The 25,554-nt window shown below is 40.2% G+C and overlaps 1 protein-coding gene across 1 annotated transcript; it reads right to left on the minus strand.

Annotated features, from left to right (window-relative positions):
- Positions 1-7,339: 7,339 nt before the first annotated feature.
- Positions 7,340-24,234, minus strand: LOC306696844 (ADAMTS-like protein 2; the record flags this gene model as incomplete). The annotated part of the gene is made up of 18 exons (XM_079160555.1): positions 7,340-7,467; positions 8,431-8,575; positions 8,691-8,867; positions 9,648-9,818; positions 11,354-11,509; positions 12,129-12,342; positions 12,431-12,557; positions 13,323-13,426; positions 14,415-14,778; positions 16,574-16,877; positions 17,669-17,844; positions 18,003-18,083; positions 18,320-18,443; positions 19,387-19,532; positions 20,152-20,254; positions 20,557-20,632; positions 21,399-21,541; positions 24,130-24,234. 18 exons carry the CDS (start codon positions 24,232-24,234, stop codon positions 7,340-7,342), a joined length of 2,844 nt encoding a protein of 947 aa, XP_079016681.1.
- Positions 24,235-25,554: the final 1,320 nt, after the last annotated feature.

The following is a 25,554-nucleotide window of genomic DNA, read 5'->3' on the forward strand; positions in this document are numbered from 1 at the left end:
GAGCTGACAGGGTGGAGGGAAAGGTGCACTGTTGCACTTAATCAACATGCTGTGGGTGCAGCATTGATACTGTGTACTGATGTACTACAACTCCGAGGGCTTTTGGGTAATGCAACACATCCTCTGGCAGCCATATTGGAGGTCTGCAGCTCAGGAGCCTTGTTTCTGACAGATTTGAACAGACTTACTCTTTTGTCAGTTTTGACATAAAACGGATTATTTTGTCTGATTTTGTGTTTATAAAAGTAGCTTATTAGCTACTTAGCTAGTATGTATGTGTATCAAAGTTTAAACAAGACAATTTACAATGTGTGATTATGTCAGTAAATGAAACACAGATTTTGTTTGTTTGACTTCACCAAAAAAAGAGACAGAATTGGAGGTAAAAATCCCAAATACCTGAAATAATTTGGGATTACTCTGGAATCTCTTTTAAAGGATGAGTCTGGTTTTGTTGTCAGTTAATCCCATGTGTTATTGACAGACATCTAAACAGTAATCACTGGATTACTAGAAGAAATAAAGCAGAGGACACGTCTGTCTCTTGAGTCAGGAGCTTCAGTTTAGGGACAGATTCATTTGGAGACTGTTCACATTGACTTCACCTACAGCCACTTTACTTTGTTTCTAGAGATCCATTATTTGTGCACAACCCATTCTCCAACAGGTGGTCATCTGCTCCAGTACTGAACATACAGTGTATATGTATACAGTGTATATGTGTACTTTTACTGTGTGCTTATAACACTACTTGACTGTGATTTCTGTCATTTTTGCACGGACAAATATCCGAGTGGATGTTCTCACGGACAATTTGCTTTATTTGTGTTTGTAGCAACAACTGTACAGTGTTAGATATTCTGCTCAGCGTGCTGAAGCTTCACAGCTGTTTCCACTTGACCTGCCTGATTACTGACTGAGTCCAGCTCCAATCAGCCAAACTAAACCACCTGTGACGGGTGAGCTGCGTTTAAGGTTTAAAATCAATGCAGAGACGAAAGGAAGCAACTTTTTTATTTGATCAACAATTCCCCTGGCAGGTGTCATGGGGTAAAAACTTTTTTTGTGCACATTAATTATCGATTTGAGAGCATAAATGATGCATCTGCACATAATAGTAAGATTTTAAAGAGTGAGTCCTGCACTTAAAGTATCAGAGGGCACAGTATTGTAATCTTCACATTAACTTTGTTTGCTCTGTGCGATAAGTTAAAATCAGGATTTACCTTGAATTGTTAAGATCTACAAATTTAATCTGCAAAATCAAGAATTGTGGCTAAATGTCAATTGTTCATAAGAATTTAAACAATCGGGAGTTTGATTTTGAATTGAATAACATTTTATCATTGCTTTCATAAATAACATTTTTGATTAGTGACATTTAAAAAAAACATTCTTGATGTTAAAATAACTTAATTAATCACCTTCATTTTTTTAATTAACTGTTGAAAGTTAAAAAAAAAAAGCAGAAATTCCGCTCTTGAGCGAGACAAATAATAATTTTAATACCAATTGAATTGGTATCACCCAAAATTGAATTGATTAAAGAATAAAAACTAAACCATTGCAGACGTTACACTGAGCTTCTGTTTGTGTTCACCTGTGTAGATGTGTCAGCGTAGCACTGTGTTTTATTGTCTGTATTTGGTTCAAACAGCAGAGAGCAGCTGGTCGTACTGTTAGTATGTGAGTGTTTCAGTGTGTGAGTTCCTGTTTGTCTGCGGAGCGCCGCGGTGCAGAAAACAAATCGCATTTCAAAAGGGCTTTTCTGAAGCATTCAATGATCCAATGACTGTGACCTCTGGAAGACGTTTACTTCCTGTTAAATACATCGTACTGTAGATAGACGCTGTGCTGTCGGCCGGGGTTCTGCACCAACATGACGTATCGAGCATTTAAAACTGATTCTTAAGCTTCTTATTGATAGCACAGTAGATGAGTGTTTGGTACTTCACGTCACATCAGTAGAGAAAACAGCTGGAGCTGCACATCATTCTTTTCTTTATCTCAAAATAAAAATTCAGATGGAATAAAACAAAGCAAATTTACACTGTAACATGAGGGCAACGTGAGATGAAATAGTACGCTGCTAATAAAATAAACGCTGTTTATTCTGGTAGGCTTCCCTCAGAAAACGAGTCCGAGTGAGTTCTTTTTTAATGTGTGATGTTGTCCACGTGGGTTTTTCATGAAAGTGAAAGTGTTAGCACATGATGGTCTTTTAACAGATTGTGAGTCTGGATTCAAGTGCAGAACCTGCAGAGCTGTTAGGATGAGTACGTTTCTGCAAACGTTTCCATTGAATGACAAAGTTTTTGCTTTTTTTCACAGCTTATATATACATATATACATATACATATATATATATACATATATATATATACATATATATAACAACTTATTTTGTAAATTACGTTGTATAATGACAAGTATAAGAAGCAAAAAAGTCCGCAAAGAATGGGTGGGTCTCACTAACAGGACTTTCATTCAGGAGACCGGTGTTTGTGTTCTGTGTTGACCTTATGCTTGTTATGTTACATTGTTACACGACTATGTTACATTGTTACTGTTACATCGTTACGTTACGTCGTTACGTTAAGTCGTTACGTTAAGTCGATACGTTGTTATGTTACGTTAAGTCGTTACGTTGTTATGTTACGTTAAGTCGTTACGTTAAGTTGTTATGTTAAGTCGTTTCATTATTTTGTCGTTTCATTATTTTGTTGTTACATTATGTATATATATATATATATATTAACCTGCAGAAGTTAGAAGGATTTCAATTCTGTGTAATGTTTCAAACACCACCCTCTTCCTCAGACTTCATAATATAAACCATGAATAATATCATCCTCCCACAATGAAAAGGAAATGGACGCGCTGCTCACAGCACATATTATAATTTCATTTTAGTATAAAACGTTTTTCGAACATGCTGTCTGCTAAAACAGTATACTATGGTGATTAGTTTGAGCTATTGAAGTTCAGTATAGATAACTTTGAGTTACACTGTTGGGAGATAAATGGTGGAATTAAAAAAAAAGAGTCTTTTGAATGACTGTTTATGATTCATGAAAGATCTTAAAATACATTGATCAGGACAAATGTACTGCTTTATATTTATGAACTGACATAATTAATAAATAACCTCAGAGATATGATCAAGATTAGAACTGGGTAGAACTATTTAATGGAAATAAGCAGCGATTTAAAAAACAATATTTTAACACGTCAGCCTGATCTCACTAAATGACGTTTGGAATTTACTCGTCATTTCACGCATTACACATTTTCTGCTTTTTCGCGTGTCATTTCACGCCACAGCAACATCAGACACTCAGAACAAGTGTTCGTATCAAGAGTGAGAAAATCCTCTACGAAGGAGGTAGGGTTGGATGGACAGGTAAAAAAAAAAAAAAACAGGACTTTAACACAGGAGACCAGTGTTTTTGTCCCGTGTGAAATGAATGACACGCAAAGCGACCTTAAAAAGTAGCGTGCTATTTATAAGCCTTTCCATGAGATCACATTGAAGATGTCGTGTTCCTTTAATAGACAAAAGGTCTGTCTTACAGTCATAGTTGGGGTGAAAGACATGAATCCATTCTGGGTGTTTCGGGGGACGATGCTGCAGGTTATACACTTGATTTTTTGGTTCTTGAGGTTTCCTGATTTTTCTTTATTTTCCTTTTGAGAAGACTGAAACTGTTTCCTCTCTGCTTCAGTAGTTGATGTTTCTATTAAACCCTGAAGTTCAGTAGATGAGGTTGGATGCTGACCAGCAGGGGGCATCAGCTGCTGTCAAACCTGCTTCTACTGCAGCTTCTTCATTTACAGTATTAATAAAATGATGCTGAACTGTATGGCGTTAGTCTAATACCTCCTGGAAGGACAAGAGCAGCAGCGCACAGAGTTAATTCTGTTCTGTTGCTTTATCGACCCTCATGAAATCAAAAGAAGCCTGAGGGATGACAGTGGAGGGGGGACAATAATCCAAGAAAGAACTCAGAATTTTCAAGATTTAAGTCACAAATGTACAATTCAACCTCACTACGTGTTCAATTAATCGTGTTTCATGTATTTATTTTGTGACTACTCTTTATAAACACCTTATCCTGAAAAACTAATAGTCACACGTGTATCCTTCTGCTAACTTCGCCAAGTTCATCGCTAGCTGTCCCCATCAGCTCAGTCGTACCTTTTGAATGCATCAACAATAAATGTCATTATTTAGTCAGTATGTTTGGGGGCACTACTGTTTCAGCATCTGCTTATTTGACCACGGCGATCCGAGTGACGGCTGGCTTGATGAGGTTGATCCAAACTTTGCAAAGTGAAGCGATGTGGTTCGATCTGGTTCCTTGAGGGGAAAAAAACATTCCCCCCGGATTTTTTCTCTCTCTCAAATTTGTGACTTTAAAATCTCAGAGAATGTCCATGTTTTTTTTCTGCTAAATTTACTTAGAAAGAGTTTTTCCTTTGATTATTATCCACACCTCCAGCAAAAAAATGTTAACCTACAAAGGCCCAAATACACCGTCGTACATTTTAAAGAGTGTAACTGTTATCATATGATTTTTTTTCTGTTTTATCAGTGGTTCAGTTCCTTCTATGAATTTTCTTTCATTTCTTCTTTTAATTATTTTCCTTCCTCCTAATTCTTTAGTGCAAAGTATAAAGCGTTAGTTTGTGTAAAATGATTGTGATAGTTCTCTCTACAGCAACACTATTACATTTTATTACCAAAAAGGCCAAAAACTTCACCTGATACTTACAAAAGCAAAATAACTTCCACCAGTTCTGGCTTTTCCTCAAATATATAAGTATGTGTGCCTTTCTAAATCATGTCCAATCAGTTGAATTGACCACAGGTGGACTCCAATCATGGTGAAGAAACATCTCAAAGATGATCAAGAGAAATGGGAGGCACCTGAGCTAAATTACAAGCGTCAAAGCAAACATTCAGAATACTTGCGCCAATGTGATATTTCAGTTTGAATCCTGTCTTGGCTTTGTCATAATGGGGAGTTGAATTTAGATCGATGAGGGAAATAAATAATTTCAACGACAAAATGAATTTTCTGAATACTTTCTGAATGTCTGTATGGGTATTTTGTAAGTTTCACCCTTTTTTCATTTGTTGATAAAGAGAAACATGCTCGGTGCCTGAGCAAAAATATCAAATTCACACAAAACTGACAAAGAGGCAAATATGTTCATATGAACTATTATTTAATTGAAATACAAGTCAGTACCATTAGGTTTTCAGTTTATTATCAACAGTACACAATGTCCATACTTACGTTTTGTACAAAGAGGTATCAGTTATATAAAAACACAGTACACAATAGTTAAAAATTAGACATACATGTACACGTCTGAATACATTTCAACCATACTTCAAGTGTCAGGAATCGTCTATGTTTGTATTAACTCTCCTCTGTCACACACACGGACCAGAACTGGCATCAGTCGTCCCGATGAATAACCGCCGGCTGGCATCAGGAGCGTCACGATAAATGAAAATGTGCTATGACTAATAAATACGTTTCCATATCCTGCAGGCGTACCGGCGTGGCGCCAAGCAGGCAGTGGGGTGGAATGGAAATATAAACTTTTTACATGCCAGACACCAAACTGAAACATAATTAAATAATATCCCATAAACAGTATCTGTATTAAATATTCTAGTCATGCAGTATATTCGGTTGAGAAATAATTTAACAGATTCTTTTCAACAAGGGCGAGCTGCTAACTGGTGATGGAGGTCTGTTTAAGTGTCGACTCCACTTTGTCTCTGACTCCACGTGTTGTTAGAGGAAGACTTTCTACCAGAACTGATAAATAATCAATAACAGCTGATAAACAGAATTAAGCTGATAATAAGAATTGTGATGATGATGATGATGATGATGAGGAGGAGCATTAACTGTTATTTCTCTCAGTTCGTCACGTTATACTGATGATGACTGAAGGTTGGAGACGGTCAGGAAAAGATTTATCGGGACAAGAGGAAACATTTATTTCTCAAACTAATTGTTTTGTATGTTTACGCACTGTGCTGGTCAACATTCAGCCCAGTCGCCGTGAAAGAATGTTGGCATTTTATGTTTCAGTAATTTGGGCATTCGGTCAGAGGAAATTTCGTAGTACTACGAGCGACCGTTATTGAAATTTATACAGTAACGAGTTCACCAAACGAGAAAGTCTACTAAGACTCTCACCCAGGAAACTGCTGTTCGTGTCGCATGTGAAACCAAAAGTAAACGCTGACTGCGCTTGCTACATAACATTGTTCTGCTTGTTACGTAATGTTACGTAAGAAACTCAGCTAAAGGCGGTTATTAAGTTGTTACTTGTTCTGTTGACAAGTTCTGTTGTCACATTACATTGTTTCTTGTTACATTGTTATTTGTTACATTGTTACTTTTTACATTGTTACATGTTACGTTGTCACGTTACATTGTTTTTCTTTACATTGTTACTTGTTACATTATTATTGAACACATCTTTTTGCTAACTTCACAAAGTAGTTTTGTTGCCTAAAACTAACCAATCGTTTCACAACTTTAAGATTTATTTGATGTATTTATTTATATATTTAGCTAATTTACAACTGTAGTCCCAGGGCAGGAAACAGAATACCATTTATGTTAAGAAAATTAACGCTGTAGTATAAAAACACAATTACAAGACATTACATATTGACTATATGATAACAACATCAGCAACAACACATTTGTCCATTTCTGCAAGACTTATACAAGGCTGATATGAAATGCATTTATGAAGCATATATTTGGTTCGGAAACGTTGACATTCAACAAACGTACAATGCCAACATTTTTTTCTGGCGACTGGGTTGTAATATTTTCGTCTATTATTATTACGTCTATTATCCTCTTCAAACAAAGAGTAACTGATTAAAACTTTGAGATGTGGAAAACTCCCCCTGGGCCTTTTTATGCCCAATTCTTTTGTATTTTTATTCCAAATAAAGAAGAAACACACTGTATTTGGAAAAGAAATAAGAAAAAAGAGCAAATAGAGAATGATAAAAGAGTTTTGTGTGCCAACATTGCAGTTGATGCAGTATCAACAAGGTTGACAAAATGTTTTTGTCTGATATCAAGATGACCAGATTTCATTTTAGATCATTTAAATTATTCAACTGACAAATTAACCCACGTAAATCCAAGTTATAGGAGGAAGCTCTGGACTTTCAGCTTCCTCTCATTGTTCACAGTAACTGTAGTACCACATTTGCATAAACATACTCATTTGTATCCTCCTGCTGGAGTTGGGAGTTGGGGTGGAGAAGAGGCGACGGTGTCCTGGACTAGGAGGTTGGAGGTCGTAGGGCGCGGCAGGAGTGGCAGCAGGCCTTGCTGTAGTACCAGTGGCTGCACAGGTTGACCTTTAGCGCCAGTAGGCAGTTGGTAGAGGGACGATCCTGGCAGCTCTCATCTGGGACACAGGTCACAAAATATATAAATCTAAACCCAGGTTAAGATATCGTTGATGCCAAAACATTTCTAATAGCTCCCTTTGAGAAATATTAACATGTTTTTATAGCAAAGCCATTTTTTCATTCATCAAAAAAAGTCAAAGTTCTAAAATTTTAAGGATAATTTCAGTTCTTTTCACTGTTCCAGTTGTGTTTTTCAGTTATGCATAATATGTGCTATAGTTGGGTTCACTTAGCGTAAACACTTAATGCTTCATGTCTATTTTATTTTATATTATACTAGTTGTTGCATGTTTGGTTGTCATAATCGATATTCCTACAGCGGACTTGTTCTACTGAATTCCGACACATCCTATACAATTTTGTTTTGTTTACTATAGCACTGAAATTTCACTGTAAGCGGTTTTTTTATGCGAGTTAACAGCTTCTTTCATTGTTAACAATTGATTTGTTGCTGGAATAATCAGTTTTTATTTTTGTTAGATGAAAAATGCGAAGTAGTGTATGTGTGTCAGTGCTTGTACAGCTATCTTTGTGAGGACTATTTAGAGTTTTAGACCTTCAGATTGAGGACATTTTTGGAAAGTGAGAACATTTTCACCGGTCCTAAATTTGGGAAGGACCTTCAAAGGCCTGTTAGAGGGTTACGACTTAGTCTGAAGTTGAGGGTTAGGGTTAGGCATTTAGTTGTGATGGTTAAGGTTGGGGTAAGGGGCTTGGGCATGCATTATGTGATAGAGTGTCCTCACAAAGTACAATGTTGATCGTGTGTGTGTGTGATTGTTCTCGTCTTCCTGCATTTGTGGGGTCCAAAATATGTGTGGGGACCGAAAGGCTGGATCAACAAAGTTAACCATTTAAATAACTTCACGAGACTCCCCTGATGCCCCTGGAGGTTTTATGAAAAACTGTTCTGCGTGTTTATGTGTGGAAGCTTGTGGAAGCAGAGCAGCAGGTGTTACCTGGCGGCTCAGTGGGGCAGGGCTGCAGAGTGCAGGTCTGCTTGGCCACTGGTTTGGTGAGTGGGTCACAGCCTCGGACCAACTCCCTGTTCTGGTAACACTTGACGTCCCTCATCCTCACACCCACACCACACGTCTTAGTGCACTGAGGACACACAGGACCAGAAACACAGGCGTTGAACAGTTCACCGCTGATGAACTGGAGGATGTCAGTCGTCAGAGCTGTCAGAGGTGAAGTGTGCGTGCTGATCGGACCTCACCTCAGACCAAGGGGTGGTGTACCATTTAAAGCATGGCCTCTCAAAGCAGGTGTTTTCCTCTTCGGGCTTCTCGCTGCCTCCGCACGCCTCATCATCAAAGGTCTGGAACTTTCCTCCGCTGATGCCGACACACAGGACGAGTCTTCGCTTCACGCCACGACCGCAGGTTGTGTTGCACTACGGACAAAAACAGAAAGTTATTCATATGCATAACTGACTCTGGCGATTCTCTTTCTGCATTTGATTTTCGTCTCAAGAAAGTTAAAACAAATTAAATTTGATTTTCATCTCTCAAAATAGTTTTGTCAAAAAAACTGTAAAAAAAATACAAGACTTTCAATTCACAGTAATATAAAACAGACAAATTTAATGAAGCAGATCAATAAATTTACTAATTTCAACACTGTTTAATAAATAATAAATACACTTCCATATCTTGCAGGCGTACAGATGCGGCGTGGGGTGGAATAGAAATATAAACTTTTTACAACCCAGACACCAAACTGAAAAACAATTATATAATATCCCATGAACAGTATCTGTGTTAGATATTGTAGTTATGCAGTATATTTAATTTAGAAGTCATTTTCTGGATTTTTTTCAACAAGGGCGAGCTGCTAACTGGTGATGGAGGTCTGTTTAGTGTCAACATCCACTTTGTCTCCGACTCCACATGTTAGAGGAAAACTTTCTACCAGAACTGATAATGAATGTTGACATTTTATGTTTCAACAATTTGGCCATTCGGTCAGAGGAAATGATGTAATATAACAAGCAACCGTCACTAAAATTTACGTGGGATAATAATGAGTTAACCAAACGAGAAAAGTCCAAAACTGGCTATTCTGGTTGATATACAGTATTTTGATAATAAGAATTTTACAGTAATACTGAAGAGACAAAATTAAACAAGCAGATCAATAAATTGCAAATTTCACCACAGTATTAAGTCCTCACCCTCTCCCAGTCTTGGCTCAGCCAGTGTGGAGCACAGTCTCTCTCCCCACAGGGGTGGATGGCCAGCGGCTTGTCCTCCGCCGGGCACTGGTTCTCGGGAACCACGCGGCCCTCCGGAGCCTTGCAGTACACATGACGCACCGTCTTCCCCTGGCCGCACAACCCCGAGCACTGCAACAACGGAAGAGTCTGAGGTCAAAACTGGATGATTCATAATCAACAAAGAGTGCATTCCCGTTCTCATCGTTGACTTCTCCAGCCAAGTATCGTCACTAAAGCTCAGAGTCACAATGCTGAAGTCAGATCAGGTCGCCCTCAAATCATATAAATAACGCGTCAGAGGAAAGGAAGAATGAAATCATGTCACATTCATTCAGAATAACATCACAGGAGGTCTAATCATCACACTGAAGTTGAAGCATCCTAAAAACCTCATGTTCTATGATTTATACAAAGTGGTACAACCCTGTTTTGACTTATTTTTAGGCAGAAAAAGAGAACTACTTGAGCAAACAGCTGGATCACCTGGTGCAGAATTTATTAATGTTCAATAAAACACATCTAAGATAATATAAAATAAGATAAATCCTTTATTTGTCCCACAGAGATTTAAAACTTTAAAACCAAACCCATCTGCGTGAACAGATAAAACTAGAAGTGAGTAAAACAAATGTGTTTTTTCTTCTCTTTATCATGACTTGGTATCGTCAAAGTAAAATCTAACTGATGCAGGTAGAAAACGTGAGGTGCACCGCACTGCTTTTTTGTTGCCTGAACAGAGAGATACATGTTTTACAGTATACTGTATAAAAAATTGCGAGAAAACCACAGAATTTGTGCTAACATTAGCTTAACACAAACCTAATAGTACAGTTTAAATCAATGAAAACAACCTAAATCTCAAGTAAAGCACATTTGCCTCCTGCTGTTTGCTGTTGAGATCCCAGTTACTACGGTTGGTAAAAGTCATACAGCTCCAGAGATCCAGCAAAAGTCACCACAATGACAAAAAAAACGTTAATGCGAATTCAGTGTACCAAAGGACCTTATCCACCTTTTTTTCACATGTTAAAAAAGGAGCATAATATTATCAACACTGATTTATTGCAGGGCTGTTATATGGATATCGTCCACAGATGGACGTCAACAAATGGTAAATCAAAGTACGTTAAAAATGCAAACGTACAATGATCTGACAGTTGGTAACTTTCTAAATAACAATAAATATTTCTGAATTAACTGTACCTGTTGCATAGGAATACAATTTTACTTTGTGCGAAGGAAATTTCCAATTCATCCATGTTTGTGCCTGGTCGGACTCTACAGTTGTAAATAAGACCTGCAGGTTTCCAGACTCTGACTTTGAATGGAACATAAGGAACTACATTTGTCTGTGCAAAAACCATAAAAACCATAAATTCACACTGTGGCTCTGAAGTGAAAACAGCTGGGACAGGCGAGGTGTTTTTTTGGAACAAATCTATCAAACTCCAAGGAAGAAAACACCTTTTTGTAAAATACAAGAAAAGAAAACCAGACAGGTTATAAAAATAAATCCTTAAAATGAAGTTACTGTAATATCTCAAGGGAAAAGATGGAATTTGTGTGGCTATACAGTAACTGATTGTCTATAAAGTTTTGAGCAGCTCCAGGTGATAAAACACATGTCTCTGGATGTCGTCTAAGTGAAGAATAAAGACACTCACGGGCCCCCACTCGGACACGGTCCATTGACGCTCGCAGGGCGGACCCGTGCAGTTTTTGACGTTTGGCAGTTTGGTCATCGGGTCACATGGGCGGGTCTCATCAGAGCAGCGGACATCCCGGGTCACCTGGGCTTTGCGGCCGCATTTAGCAGGACACTGGATCATGGAGGGAAACACAGAGACATTTTAGATAAATACTAGTGTCATTAAAACAACAGCATGTAATCTTTGCTTAGCAACACCAGCTTTCTCATCCTTGACCTGCCAAAAAAAACTATATGAGCTTTTAAAAAAAAGTTTTATTTGGCGTTTTAGGTCAGCACGTTTCGAAAACTATTTGAAATATTTAGCCAACACTTTTTGAGCTGTCAGAAGCCGCTGGCTGTGTGAGAGCAGCCGATCGGAGTACGAAGAGAAGATGTCGACATTGTTTTTGTAATTACTCTCACTGCCTGAAAAGAAGACACAGGTCTGCACTGCATGTTTCACCATGAGGTATGATCATATACTCCATATAAGAAGTGGACAAAGACATCGTGACGTCAGCCATTGGTTTTTGGACTGACGGTTTGAAGCCACGAGTTGGACGATTAGGTTCTTTTTTTGCTATCAATGAAAGGAAATTGCCATGATGTGTGTGTGTCAGAGTAAAGCACAAAGAGAAAGAGACAGAGAGAGGATGTTTGAGATCAGGACATAAAGTACCAATAGCAGAACCGCTAACGTCGGACGGCATCAATACTCCAATTTTGACTCATTTAGAACCGGTTCGTACCTCTGTCCACTCGGCCACCTCCCACTGGGGACCGCAGGCGGGGCTCTTGCAGGGCCGCCTCTCCACGGGTCTCTCCAGGTCGGCCACGGAGCAGAGGTCGCTGTAGACCGAGCTGTCCAGGCCCGGCGAGAGCATCTTCCAGCAGCGGACTTGACGAAACTGGAAACCCTCCCCGCAGGTCCTGGAGCACTCGCTCCAGCTGCTCGCCTCCCATCTGAAAACACCACATCAGCCCCATCTCAAAGTTTCTGTTGAGTCACAGTTTGAATAACTTCCGGCCTCGTTAAAATGTTCCACTGTACCTGGGCTGACATTCTCTCCCGATGCAGAAGTCGTGGACTGGCTCCGGTCTGGTCAGAGCGTCACAGTACATGTCGTGCACCTCGATGCCGTCGTACCGGATACACGTGACGAAGGACTTTGACACACCTGGATAGTGAGCAGGAAACAAAAAGCTGAAGGCAAAACGAGGCCAACGTACTGTCTCGCTTTTTTTTTTAACAATAATGCTTTATCGTACTTCGCGTCACTTAAAGGAATATTTCATCCTTAAAATGACCAGTTGTTTATCAGTAACTCCCCTTGAATTCCTGTTTTTCTCTCGTGCCTCCACGGTTAATGAAGCATCAAAAATCAGAGAAAATTCTCTTCATGAGGCGAAGTAAACGGTGCCGTATTTAACAACAGCAACATTATCTCAAAACATTCTGTAAACACATCTGCATTAACAGTCGCACACTGCAGGCGCGCTACTCTTCAGGACAAAATATTATTTTAAAGCTCTGTAACTTTTTTTAAAAACTGTTTATTAAACAGATCTTTACATGCCCTGCACGAGACCATCAGAGAGAACGTTGGCTATTTCTATTTAGTTATGACCCAGGACGTGTCAGACCCTGCTGCAGTCAAATGAGAGGTTTTCTAAAGGGACTCTGGTGCTCGGGAACACTACCACTTTAGTCCACAAGGAACAACAAAATCAAGACATTCATTTATATTTATAATTTAATGGAATGCAGTCCATATTAATGTAATCATTTACCAAATGTGCCCCTCACTCACCGAGTGTCAGAGCTTTAAGTGTTACAGCAACCTGATCTGCAATCTGTTGGCTCTGATGTTTGATCTGATGTTTGAAACTTTATATCTCGCTGCCCATGGATCTTCAGTGTGTGTGTGTGTGTTTGCATCTACCTATAGAGCAGGTCATACTGCAGGGCTCCTGAGAGGACAGTTTCCAGCGGTACATGTCAGCGGCACTCAGCTTCAGGTTCTTCTGGTAGATCCTTTGATTCCCCCTGTCACCACACACACACGCACACACACACACACACACACACACACACACACACACACGCGCACACACACACACACACACACACACACACACACACACACACACACACACACACACACACACACACACACACACACACACACAAACATATGAGGAAAGGAAAAACTTGCGTCATGCAAATTAGGCATATTTTTGGCTTTTTGTGAATGCAAAGATACATTTTCCTAAAAATATTTTTTTAATGATATTTAAGGATCCACACATCTGATTCACAGCCTGCATCCCAGCAGACACACTTTGTTTTTTCATCTCATCAAGTAAAAGTCATGTGCACATTCTTGTCATAACACCGGTCGCTCACTCCTCCTCTGCCAGACGTTTATTTGAAAATCACTTTGAGTTATTCCTCGCCGGCATCCCTCCATGGACGACAGACTGATTCCTGCACATTATCTTCTCCCCAGAGGTGAGTACAGTCTGACAGCTCTCTTTCCTCGCTTTGCATCATTTCTTTCACTTCTCGAGCAAACAACTTGACTTATTTGTTTCTGAGTGAGGTTGTCCTTGTCCTCCTCCTCCTCCTCCTCCTCGTCCACGTGCTCCTCCTCGTCCTCCTCCTCCTCCTCCTCCTCCTCCTGTCTCTGAGAGCACTCGTGTCGTCCACTGTTTTATAGCTGCTGGCTGCAGAACTGGTGAAGCCGTGTTTGGACACGAAGCAGCGAAGCCAACATGAATAATAAATATGATGAATGGACAACCTGCCGGGTCTACCTGTCTGTCTGCCTTACAGTCTGTATCTGTACCTGTCTGTCTGTCTGCCTTATAGTCTGTACCTGTCTGTCTGTCTGCCTTATAGTCTGTATCTGTCTGTCTGTCTTATAGTCTGTATCTGTACCTGGACCTCTGTTGCAGATCAACTAAAAACGTACTTGAGATTTGATGTACTTGATGCTCTTTATACCTGGTTCTGTTGGATTCTGTTTGATTACCTGGTTCTGTTGGAGCGGCTGGAGGTCCTCCCACCACTCTGCACTGTTTTATTCTGGAAGGAGCTGTCTCCGCTGTCGTTGCGTTTGCGACCGAGGGTAAACTCCAGTGTGTGATTGACGCCGAACGGTCCGTCCTGGTCCAGGCTGCTCAGGTCCACCTCCGCCGGTCCCACCTCTGACGAGAACAAGCTGTCTCCCTCCGTCAGCAGCTGATTGGTTGAGATATTGATGAGCAGCTCGTCGGGGCCGATGCGGCCGTCCAGCAGGACCCTCCAGATGAGGTTTGGGGAGTCTGGCCCCGTATCCAGGGGCCCACCAGCAGCTACCGGGATGACAGTGCTGCCTGTATGGCTGCTGTTTCCTTCTGATGGATCAAAGTGGGAAAATTCAGCTATGCATGGAGAGCAAATCAATATCTTAATCAAGTACAATCTGTTCTTTTGGTCATGTTGCACTATACGTAATTTACATATTCAGCTCAGATTTGAGGACTGTTTCTTCTGAAGGAAGGAAACCTAAACTTTCCGCTACTCCCCATTGGTCCCTGCTGTCTGTTTCTTTGTAGCTGTAGATGTCTGAACACACCATAACATCAAGAAATGAAAAGTCAAAACACATGCGTTGGTATTCCAAATTTTCACATACACAACATACTTTATTCAACTTTTATTGTCAAGCTATTGTTGTCAAAACGACCGCTTTTCTGACAGAAAAAGGCGTTATATGGCCCTTACTACATAGAAGGATGCTAAATTCATTTTATGGGACTATTGTGATTGATTAGCTTTGAAGATGAGAACTTTAAAGTTACAACTTTTTGCAGGAAATTTCAAAAACACAGTGAATGCAAAATATCAGAGGAGAAGTGAAACAGAAGAGGAAGACGAGGAGATAAAGTCAGCGCTCAGCGGTGTGCAGAGTGACGTCAGGCCTGTGCAGAAAGTGTACGGCGAGCCTTTCAACCACTTCCTCCATCTCATCTCACCGGCCCGGAGCGCCGGGTGTAATGGCCCCCCGACTGTATGCTGAGCGAGCTGAGAGCCCGCAGGAAAGGCCATTACCGCTCATGTTTGTGATGCAGACGGTTTTTAAAAAGGGGAAAGAAAAAAAAACACAAAACCAACGAAACTCTGAATTTTTCATCTGCCGCTGATCCGCTTTATGTGTCTGCAGCATGAATAATGCAGAGCTCCAAAGGGCCATCTCACACACACACACACACAGAAAGAGAGAGCGAGATGTAAAATTTGACCTATTTGTCTGATCTGCCAATGGGCCACTGATTTATCCTCTTTTTCTTTTTCTTGGTTACATTTGCCTTTTCTATGCGATATTGTCATTCGATCGGGACCCATTAATATTCAACTCTCAAGGCTCCGAGATCAGATCTTACTCGCATCGGGATCTGATCAGCCAGATCACATGCCGAGGTAGCCCGGCTCACATAGAGGTCTGATCTCAGCAACGTATTATCGTACGGTTATTATTTCCTACAAAAAAGTTTGCTTCTCATTATTCGTGCGTTTCCAACGAACGTCCAGCAATTTCTACCCGTTACATGTAAACATTATTTTAAAAATAAACTTCTGTCTTCACAGGAAACAGCTAGTTAGGTTTAGGAAAAGATCCTAAAATGCCTCTGCAGGTTTCGGAAAAGATCTTTGTGGTCTTTATACTTCCTGGTTCATGATTAAGCGGATCACATCAAAATGCATTCATGTATTCATCCTGTAGGTGTAGCTTAAAACGCTGTACGAGGTAAAATAAAAGCTTTGAAATAACAAAAATAACAGTGGACATTTATCGTGGAGAATTTACGTGAAAATGTGTTTATTTCCAAGATTTATTAACGGCTCATTAAGGATAAAACGTTGGAAGAGTAAGCAGAAAAATAACGGAGGACTTTTATTTATTATTATTTATAATCTTTATTCGCCCTTTATTATCAGAATTTAAAGGAAATGAAATGTGTTCATCCATCGTTTTACAGCCACTTCTTTGACCACGAAATGTATCATATCAGGAAGGTTGCATTCAAGTGTGGACACTCATGTGGAGTTGTGATCTGGAGCATCTAAACTCAAAAGTAGTTCTGAAAAGACAAATATCGTGTACTGATACGACACACATAGACCTCAGGTGTTACAAACAGTCCTTACCTGTAAATCTTGGGGCAACCACTGCGTCCTGGTCACAGTCGATGGCCGCCGTCTCCTCGTACACCTCGTTGGTCTCTTGGCCCTTCTGCCCGTCGGCACCTCCCAGCTCCAGCTGGCTCTCTGGGGCCGCCTGGTCGTAAACGCTGGTGTTAGGGGCCAGCGGACCCCCCACCTCCACCGAAACCTCTCCGGCTGAGGTGTCAGATCCGGTGTAGACGGGAGGGGGCGGGACAGGTGGCAGGGAGTCCCGGAGGACGGTGTATTCGTACGTGATGTACGGCGTGCGGCCGTTCTGGTTCCACACCTGAGTGACGAGACAACAGCGAGTGAAGGTTGGGTCAGTACAGGTTTCAGACCAGGAACAAGGAGAGTCAGTCACAAAAACCAGGACCAAAGCGGCTCAAACTGATTCCACGTTAAAACCTTTACACACCAGTTCTGTTATTTCTGTCCAACGACGTCCAACAATTTGACCTCATTCTTAGTTTATTGTATTTAAAACCAACTCCTTAAATGTCATCCGTTATAACTGGTTTCAAAACTGCCTTTACATTTTTTGCCGAATACAAAAAGTCATAAAAACTCTACATTATTGAATGAACTTTAGATGGAGCAGAGATGTTTTTGAGAAGCGTATTTTGTGTTAAGATGAGTCAGCCATCGGACTTGCAGGATTTACATTTACGGCACAAAGGAGGAACAATAGCACTTAAATTGCTTTAATACTTATAAAGGAACCGCCATCTTCTGAACTCTTTATTGTTTCCCACATTGTCAACAGCAGCACATTACAGCTACACTCTTTCCGTTCTTACCTTTCACAATAAAAGCCCTTGATATATACACTTCATCACTACGAACCAGAATGCATTTCCCCAGTTAGCAGAAATGGCAGATAAAACAACCGAAGTAATGTCGAAAAATGAAAACTGGGGATCGATATGCAACGAAGGTCAGAATCAAAGATGCTGCGGTGCATTGCCGTGGTCACCAATCACTAATTGAACAGTGAGCTCCATGATGATGAAGAAGCAGCAGGTGAGCATGGAGGAAGAGTTGGAGCGAGAGAGGCGGGTGGAGGAAGGTTAGGTGTACCAGAATATTGATGGCCTGGTCGATGGGGCCTTTGGCGACGATGTACTCGATCCCGGTCTCGTACACATCCATGGGCCGGCGGTACTTGAAGACGGCACCGGCTGCGTGGAAGTTCTGGGGACTGTCCACTTTGTAGGCCCCATTAAAGAAGAAGTTGCCCGCTTGGTCGGTAACAGCTGGGGGACAAGATAAAAGAAAACAACATGCTGCATTTTCTCCATCAGGTTCAAATTATTACCAAAGAGCGTTAATTGTTGCACACTTGTTTTTGTGTGTGTGTAAAATCAAGAGATATAAATAGTGTGTGAGGAGCAGGAGAAGAGGAAGCACCCACCTAGAACATCGGCCGACTTCTTCCTCTCAATGATCTGGATGTCCCATGATCCTTCAGGGATTTGAGTGATGAAAGAGTAACCTTGATGACAAGAAATAGAAAGTAGTCAGCGTCACCGCACGCTTTTTAAAAATATTTTCATGTTGTTAATTTAACCAAGAAGAGTATTCTTGATGACTTTAATTAATTTCTCACTAAAATGTTGTGTGTCTATCAGGGATAAAGAAAGTCAAAGTTCATCGTATATTTATAAATGTATACATTTATATATGTATTCGTGGGTGGACAGCCTGGGACGACTGAACCCAGAGGCTCACCCAGAGTTGTGGCGCCGCGGCGGAAGTTTCCGGTGACTCTGCTGCAGCTGCTGCCGTCCCCCTGACAGACTCCACACTTATCCAAGGTGTTGGAGGAAAACAGCACTCCGTCACACCCGATAGGCTGAGCAGCAAAGCAGGAAGTGGAGAAGATAAAATGAAATGAAAAATTAAAATCTCCTATAAATGTTGAATTAATTAAATGATCAGAGATCAGATGGTAATGATGCAGATTTGTTTGTAATAATAAAGAATGTGACATAAAATGAATCATGTTAAAGAATATTTCTGTCTGATAAATATTAATATTATTGTTTTAATTCAATTATGTTTTACTGTCTACCGTCATGTTTTAATGTTAAGACTTTTGGCCAGAGCATTACATCAACATTAAAGGGAAAGTTCGCCACTTTTTTCGTGGATGTCCAATCAGTGTTTAGTGGTTTGAAGCAATAAGTTCACAGCTTTCCCTTTGATGAGTTCCGAGTGTCACGTCGGCGGTATCTGCATTATTTGCAGCCTCAGAAATTTGAATTTGATAAAAATCAATAAAATGTTTGTAACACAGGGCAGAATATTAAATGATGGGTCTGTCAGACAGACAATGCATCGGTGGATAAAGCTAAGTGATGTGATGCCAACAGAAGAAAAATAAACATATACCAAACAACACTTTCCAATATCAGAACCGCTAAAAAAGAAGAAACATGACTAATCTCTTGTGTGATTGATGGCGATGGTGCTGGCTGTTCAGTGATGGATTTATCGAACAGAAAATGCACCAAGGGAGAACAGAAGAGGCCATGCATCACAAATAACTCATTTTAAGGGCAGAATATTTATGAAAAGTCACAAAGAAGCAGCTTTTTAATTTTGAATCTCAACGCCCTGGGGTAACTAGCTGTGGTCATTTCTTGGTTAGACTTTTGGAATCACTGTTTAACGCTCTCGTTTCTATTGAAGTTTTTTTGTAACTTTACACCTCTGACAGACTTTCAGTGGTGCTGAAAACTAAAGTGGAGTGAAACTGTTTGAGGGTACAAAGTAAAAGAAGAAGCTGGACTCACCTCACACTTACCGTCCACGCAGACGCCGCGGTAGCTGCTGTATTTGCAGGACGTGCCGTCTCGCGCCGTCACCATCAGCTGCCTCTGGCCATCGGTCGTGGTGCAGTGGAGGTCGCAGGGGTTACTGGAGATGTGAACGTAGTCGTCTGGAGAGGAACACAGGTCATCTTACAACCAATAACACTGGAACCGTTTCTACTTGTACCTAAATCTTCCTATTCACTTCTGTAAAGCACTGCTAATTATTCTCATTGTTGCTACTAAAAAACACTCATACAGCGTTCGTAGCTATACCTACGAACATTGTAAGAGCTGTAATTCATATATGTATTCCACGAAAGCAAATAGTAAGTTATCAACATAATCATTACCCAGGAAGTGTAAAGACGGCAAAAAGTCACTCAAACAGTAGACTGCTGTTCGTGCCCCGTGTGAAAAGAGAAGTAAATGTTGATTTATTTGTCAAATAAATCAACATTTCCTGTGTCTGTTTGACCCATCCACCACATCTCCCCTCCACCCTTAGAGGACAACCTTTTGTTTTAATAATGACTCACCAACAAGGTATTTATTAGAAACAGGTTCTAAAAAAACATACTACTTTAACAGGCAGTTACAGTTTTAAAGAAGTGATTTAAAGGATGCTACTGTTTTGGATCTACGGCATGTCGAACCTCAGCAGCTCAGACAGCAGAGACCTCTGTCACCTCTGGTCTGTTTAATAGGGTGAAGAGAGTTGTCAAGGCATTTTATGAGTGTTAATACCAGGATACAGAGGTTTCCACTGGTAGTTCCTCCCATTGAAAAGCTGGGAGTTGAAGGACCAGCACTGCTCCTCTCTGAAGCTCCTCCCAGTGGCAGGACATTCCTGCAGTGAAGAGACAGCACAGACCATTAAAAACAGGTCTGTTTCACACTTGTTAAGACTCCATTTTACAGTATGTTATACAAATAAATTATTTTTAATCGTTTATTTGTGCAGGGATGGTTCCCTGAGAATGCACGATCGTTCTGAGCCCCGCCCGGCTTTACTTTCAAACAGCTACATACAGTCACGCCTGCAGGCCGCCGGCCACAACCACAGTCCTCTACTGTCAGAAGGACTGTGTTTGTTTTAATAAAGATGTGAAATGAAGTGATGAGAAAATGAACCGCAAGTCTGTGACTCACTTCAGCGTTGCAGAGATGATATTTCTTAGCCGTTCCTGTACAGGTCATGTTGTCTTTCCCGGCTGCAACTTTCTTTCTTTGGACAGAAAACAAGCATTTGGAGAAATAACAGCATATTTATTAAAAAAAATGCGTTGTGATGCGTCAGCTAAACTTAAATTATACCAATCTACAAAATGAATCCATCAATTAGCTGTCAAGTTCAGAACAATATCTTTTTAAATCGTTTTCGTTGCAATAAAAAGTTAGTAAATATTAAATAAACACACACACACACACACACACACACACACATAGTGTAACTGAGCGTGCTTGTGCATTTGTGTTTCCATGCATTCCTATTACTGCCAGTATAACTTGTAAGTGTGTGAACGAGCACACGTGTGTATCTGTGTGCATACACGCATGTTTACAGTACATTGTGAGGACTCACCTCCATCTGAGGACAACAAGCGGGTCCCCACATTGTTAAACTTTAATTACAAGTTTTAAGACTTGGTTAATAGAACATTTGGAGAAAAATGTTTATTTTGCTCTCTTATCAAGAGTGAGATGAGAATATCGAAGAGTGGTATCCATCTTATGTCTCAAAATGTCAAACTAGTCCTTTCAAGGTTATGGTAAAGAGACTAGTAAATAAAACAATTTGGACTGAACCATGTTTCACTTATTATATTGTGTGTACAGTATGTGAAACACGCTGCAGGTCCTTGCTGTAAACAGCTAGATGCTTTTGAAAAAGTTGCAATGAAAAGGAAATAGAGAGAATAAATAATTCCATAAGAAAAAAACTTTCTAAAATGTAAAGAATTACAAATGTGTGTGTGTGCAGCCTGACTGACCTCTGTTTGAGGCAGTGTCTCTCCTGTGACATCACTCCCCCTCCACAGGCCCGAGTGCAGGCTGTCCACTTGGCCCACTCCCCCCACCAGTACGTGGTCACCTCCAGCTCCTCCTCCAGACTGTTGGATGCCACGCCGTCCTCCTGGAAACACACACACATACCACACAAACACACATAGGTTTTTGGTTATAGTCGTAGCATTAATCATTATTTTCAGTATTGAGACCTATGGAGAGGCAGCTCTTTGTAGGAACATTTTTAATCTGCCATAATTTTGCAACAAACCAAAATGTTTCAGCTCGCATAGGGTATTTTTGAGCTGTAAACTAAATGATATACCAAAATTACAAAAATCTGGATCCATTCAAAGAGGGCTGCACGGCCATTGCCACAACCCAACCATGAGCTCTTAGGCTGGGTTTTGCACAACTTAACCTTTCCGATACACGGCCTGTATATCTCAAAGATGATTGTATATGATTTGTTGCAGTTGGTAAATCTTTGGTCCAGAATCTCAATCCTGCCACAGTAATAAACCTCACATGTGGCTGGTTCCTTTTTGTTTTAACCTTTATTTTTTTTCGAGGGAACTTTTTGATCTGGGGCACTTTTGGCCCACAGCCATGCTGCTACTGCCAACACGGACCAATGAGTTCCTAAACCCAATCACATTCATATTTCCTATTTCATAAGTCACCTAATGTGAACTCAACCTTTCAGTCCCATCACATCCTTTTTCAGTTTTTCGGTTAACTTATTTGTTATATCTTTACTGTTTGAGTACTTATTTCTTGTGCGTGTTTGTTTTTTTACTGATGCCTCTTGTTGTTGCACTATCCCCTTTACTGCTGTAATACTGCAAATGTCCTCGCTGTGGTACTAATAAAGTATTGTTATCTGAAAATGTCAATCTGCCATAGTAACGGTAGTAGTAATAGTAGTAATGCAGGTAATAGTTGTAGTAAAAGCAGAACTGGCATTTAACTAAGCACATTCAATCAGGAATTGTACTTAAACTATACAATTTTGAGGTATTTCCATGTTATGCTACTTTATACTCAAGTACATGTATTTTATAACTTTGGTTACTAGTTACAGATATTTTTACTCTGTGGTATTTCTACTTTTACTTACGTAAAACATCGGCGTAACAGTATAATTTGTACTAGCCGTTGTGGTAGTATTTGAAACACTAGTCTAGTATTTGTTGTAGTATAAGTTGTGGTGTTAGGGACAGTAACAGCAGTTGCAGTACTTGGGATATTTTAAGCAGTACTCAGATGTACACAAATGATTGGACGGTCAGAACAGAGAGTGTCAGAACCAAATAGAGTCACAATAAATGAGCGTCAGAGTGTTTTGTTCCGAGGCTCCAACGTGTGAAGACGGTCAGCACTTCACACATTCCTGATGTGCAGGAGCAGCATTATTTCAGGCCGATGGCTGCGTCCCTTCATTCAGACAGATTCATCAGAGTGACCGCTGGAATGTGCACTGAGCTCCTTGTAAAGGTGTGAGACAGAGCAGCTGTGAAGAGAGGACGAGAGACACTGGAAATACCAGACAGAGAGCGTAAGTGAGAGAGACAGACAGATGAGTGCAGAGAGAGTGAGACAGGAAAGAAGTTATGGTAGAAAGAGAGAAACGGATTTGTCGACTGATGGATCAGTTTGACAGCAATTTATCAGTCTTGGGATCAAGTTGGGATTTACACTTTGCATGTTGTTTCTTTTTTGTTTTAGACTTTAAATTCTTGTTGTCATTTAACTTTTTTTTCAGATCTATTCTATTCAAATAATCCAATCAAACATTTGCTTATTTTAGTCCTGAAATTGTTTTTTGACTTTGTGTTTATTACCATTTAACATAAGGATATTAACATTTCTGTCAGTGTTAGTGTAACTAGTGTAGTTAAGTTTGAAGTTTGAGGTGAAAGTAAATATGGACGCAGCCTCAGGATACGGTACCCCTGTAAATAACGTATGAAGTAACATTACTGCACCTGAAAGAGATACCTGTAAAGTGGAGACAAGGTGCTACTGGTTAAATAAGAGTCAACTTGAAAAGCTTCCTACTTGGAAAACAGGATTAATACTCAAGAAATGATGTTTATGTGACTGACCCACTTAATTACAAGTTGGAAGAAGTACGCAGTTCTCAAGTAGTAATACCACAGGGTAGACGTACTTTGTGACAAATGAAAGTACTGCATTCAAATTGTTACTTTAGTAAAATGATTACTTAAAAATATGCTTAAAAGAAAGTATTTTTGATGCTAAATTGCCAATTTCAGAATAATGTTGAAATAAATGTATTGATTACTTTTGTGTTCATTACTTTTATGTTGCTGCTGGTAAACGTAGTTCATTTTAATTATTTACTTTATTTTCTGTGCAGGTTGTAAATCTCTCCTATGTGGATAAATTGAGTTTTATCTAAATCTATAATAACACATCATCATTTATTTATTGATTCTATTTTGGATTATTATTCTGCAAAGTACATAAGTTATTAAATGAATGTGGTGAAATAAACGTCAATTAAAATCCAGGATGCAGTTTTGTTGTATGGGAACGTAGATTTTAGGAGACCAGGCAGCTGAAAGATAGATGCTGAAGTGACATGATAGAAATGTTACAGTCAGTCTTCTAGTCACAATCACAAAAGGTAGAGGAGGACGAAAACGTCAGTTTTCTATTAGCAGAGTGTTTTTCCTGTGTGTTGTGTACCTGCAGCCCTCTGGTGGACGGGTTCCCCACAGACACTGCCAGCATCAGGAAGCCCAGCAGGACCACGCCCGTCCCTCCGCACTGTTCCCACGACCACACCCGCATCCTGCTCAATCAGAGACAGAGAGAGGGAGACAGAAAGACAGGTTGACTATGTGGACAAAAAAGACAAACAGTATCTAGTGATAGAAGAGACCTTTCTGGTACTAAAAGTTCCCAGGTCAACGCTTATCCTCATACAACGGTTTGTATGATATTTAATGAAAAGTTGTTTCTCATTTTTTTGTGCGTTCTCCTATGAATATCCAGCAACACAAGCAAACAGTGTGTCTGATCAAGCCCCTGCAGTGCGGAACTTGTTGTTTAGGCAACTCAAATACCTGGTCAGGTTAAGGAAAGATCGTGGTTCAGGTAAAATAACTTTATGGTTTCTGTCTAAATCTGCCTTGTGTTTTAAATGAAAAACAATCATCTGCCAGGAATCAGAAACCTCTCAACACTCAGACCAACGTCATACATGGATGGTTTTCACCAAACACAGAGCAGCCGATGTTATGACTGATAAAGGGAATTTGGTCCAGAAACCAGTCTGTGTTTCTGATGGAAGCATCCAGTGACGAGTCTTCAACAAAGGCTGAAGGGTATGAAGGGAAATATCTTGACCACTAATGAGTCCTTGTGGCAATAATGACCCGTGTCCAGGCTCTCATGTGAGATGTGGGTGAAAGCATATTGCCGAGACGTGTGGGTGTTTTTACACGTTTCTCCAAATTGAAGCTCCTCAGCTTCCAAACCCACAGAAGGGCCTGGAGTTAGATTTTTTTCTTTTTTTTCACGCCACGAGAACACATTTGTGGTCGTAATATTTCCTTTACGACTCTTTAGTGAAATCCCTCGCCTCTAAGAACATCTGTAGTTGTTTAGGAGGGGATACCTGAAGAGCTGCTGCTGCCTTTTACAGACAGGAGGAGGTTTGACAGAGAATCACATCAGTGTTGAGCCAAGAAACAAGAGGCAATACAGCAGAAAGTGGACACACCCAGCACGTAATTAGGTGCAGAAAGATGTAGCTGCAAAAGTACTGTTCTGTACTGATCACTGATTTAGAATTTTGGTGGTCCGATGAAAGTATTTGTACTGAACTATGTAATGTATCCTTATTTTTAAAATTAAAAATGTTACTTCTTGATACAGAAGGACAAGACACCTATTAGTGTGTGTGTATGAGACGCACCGGGCTTTAAACTAACTCCAATGTAAACCCTAAATCTGTTTTTCTTACCCTAACTCAGTGATTTTCTTGCCTAAACCTAACCGCCACCATGTTATAATGTTTAGTACATGTTAGGTTCACCACGACCATTTCCCAACATTATGTGTTACAATGTAAACCGCGACTATTTATCCATGTTAACCATGTGTAAC

The sequence above is a fragment of the Pholis gunnellus genome, assembly GCF_910591455.1.
Source record: "Pholis gunnellus genome assembly, chromosome: 6".
In the NCBI taxonomy this organism is placed as follows: domain Eukaryota; kingdom Metazoa; phylum Chordata; class Actinopteri; order Perciformes; family Pholidae; genus Pholis; species Pholis gunnellus.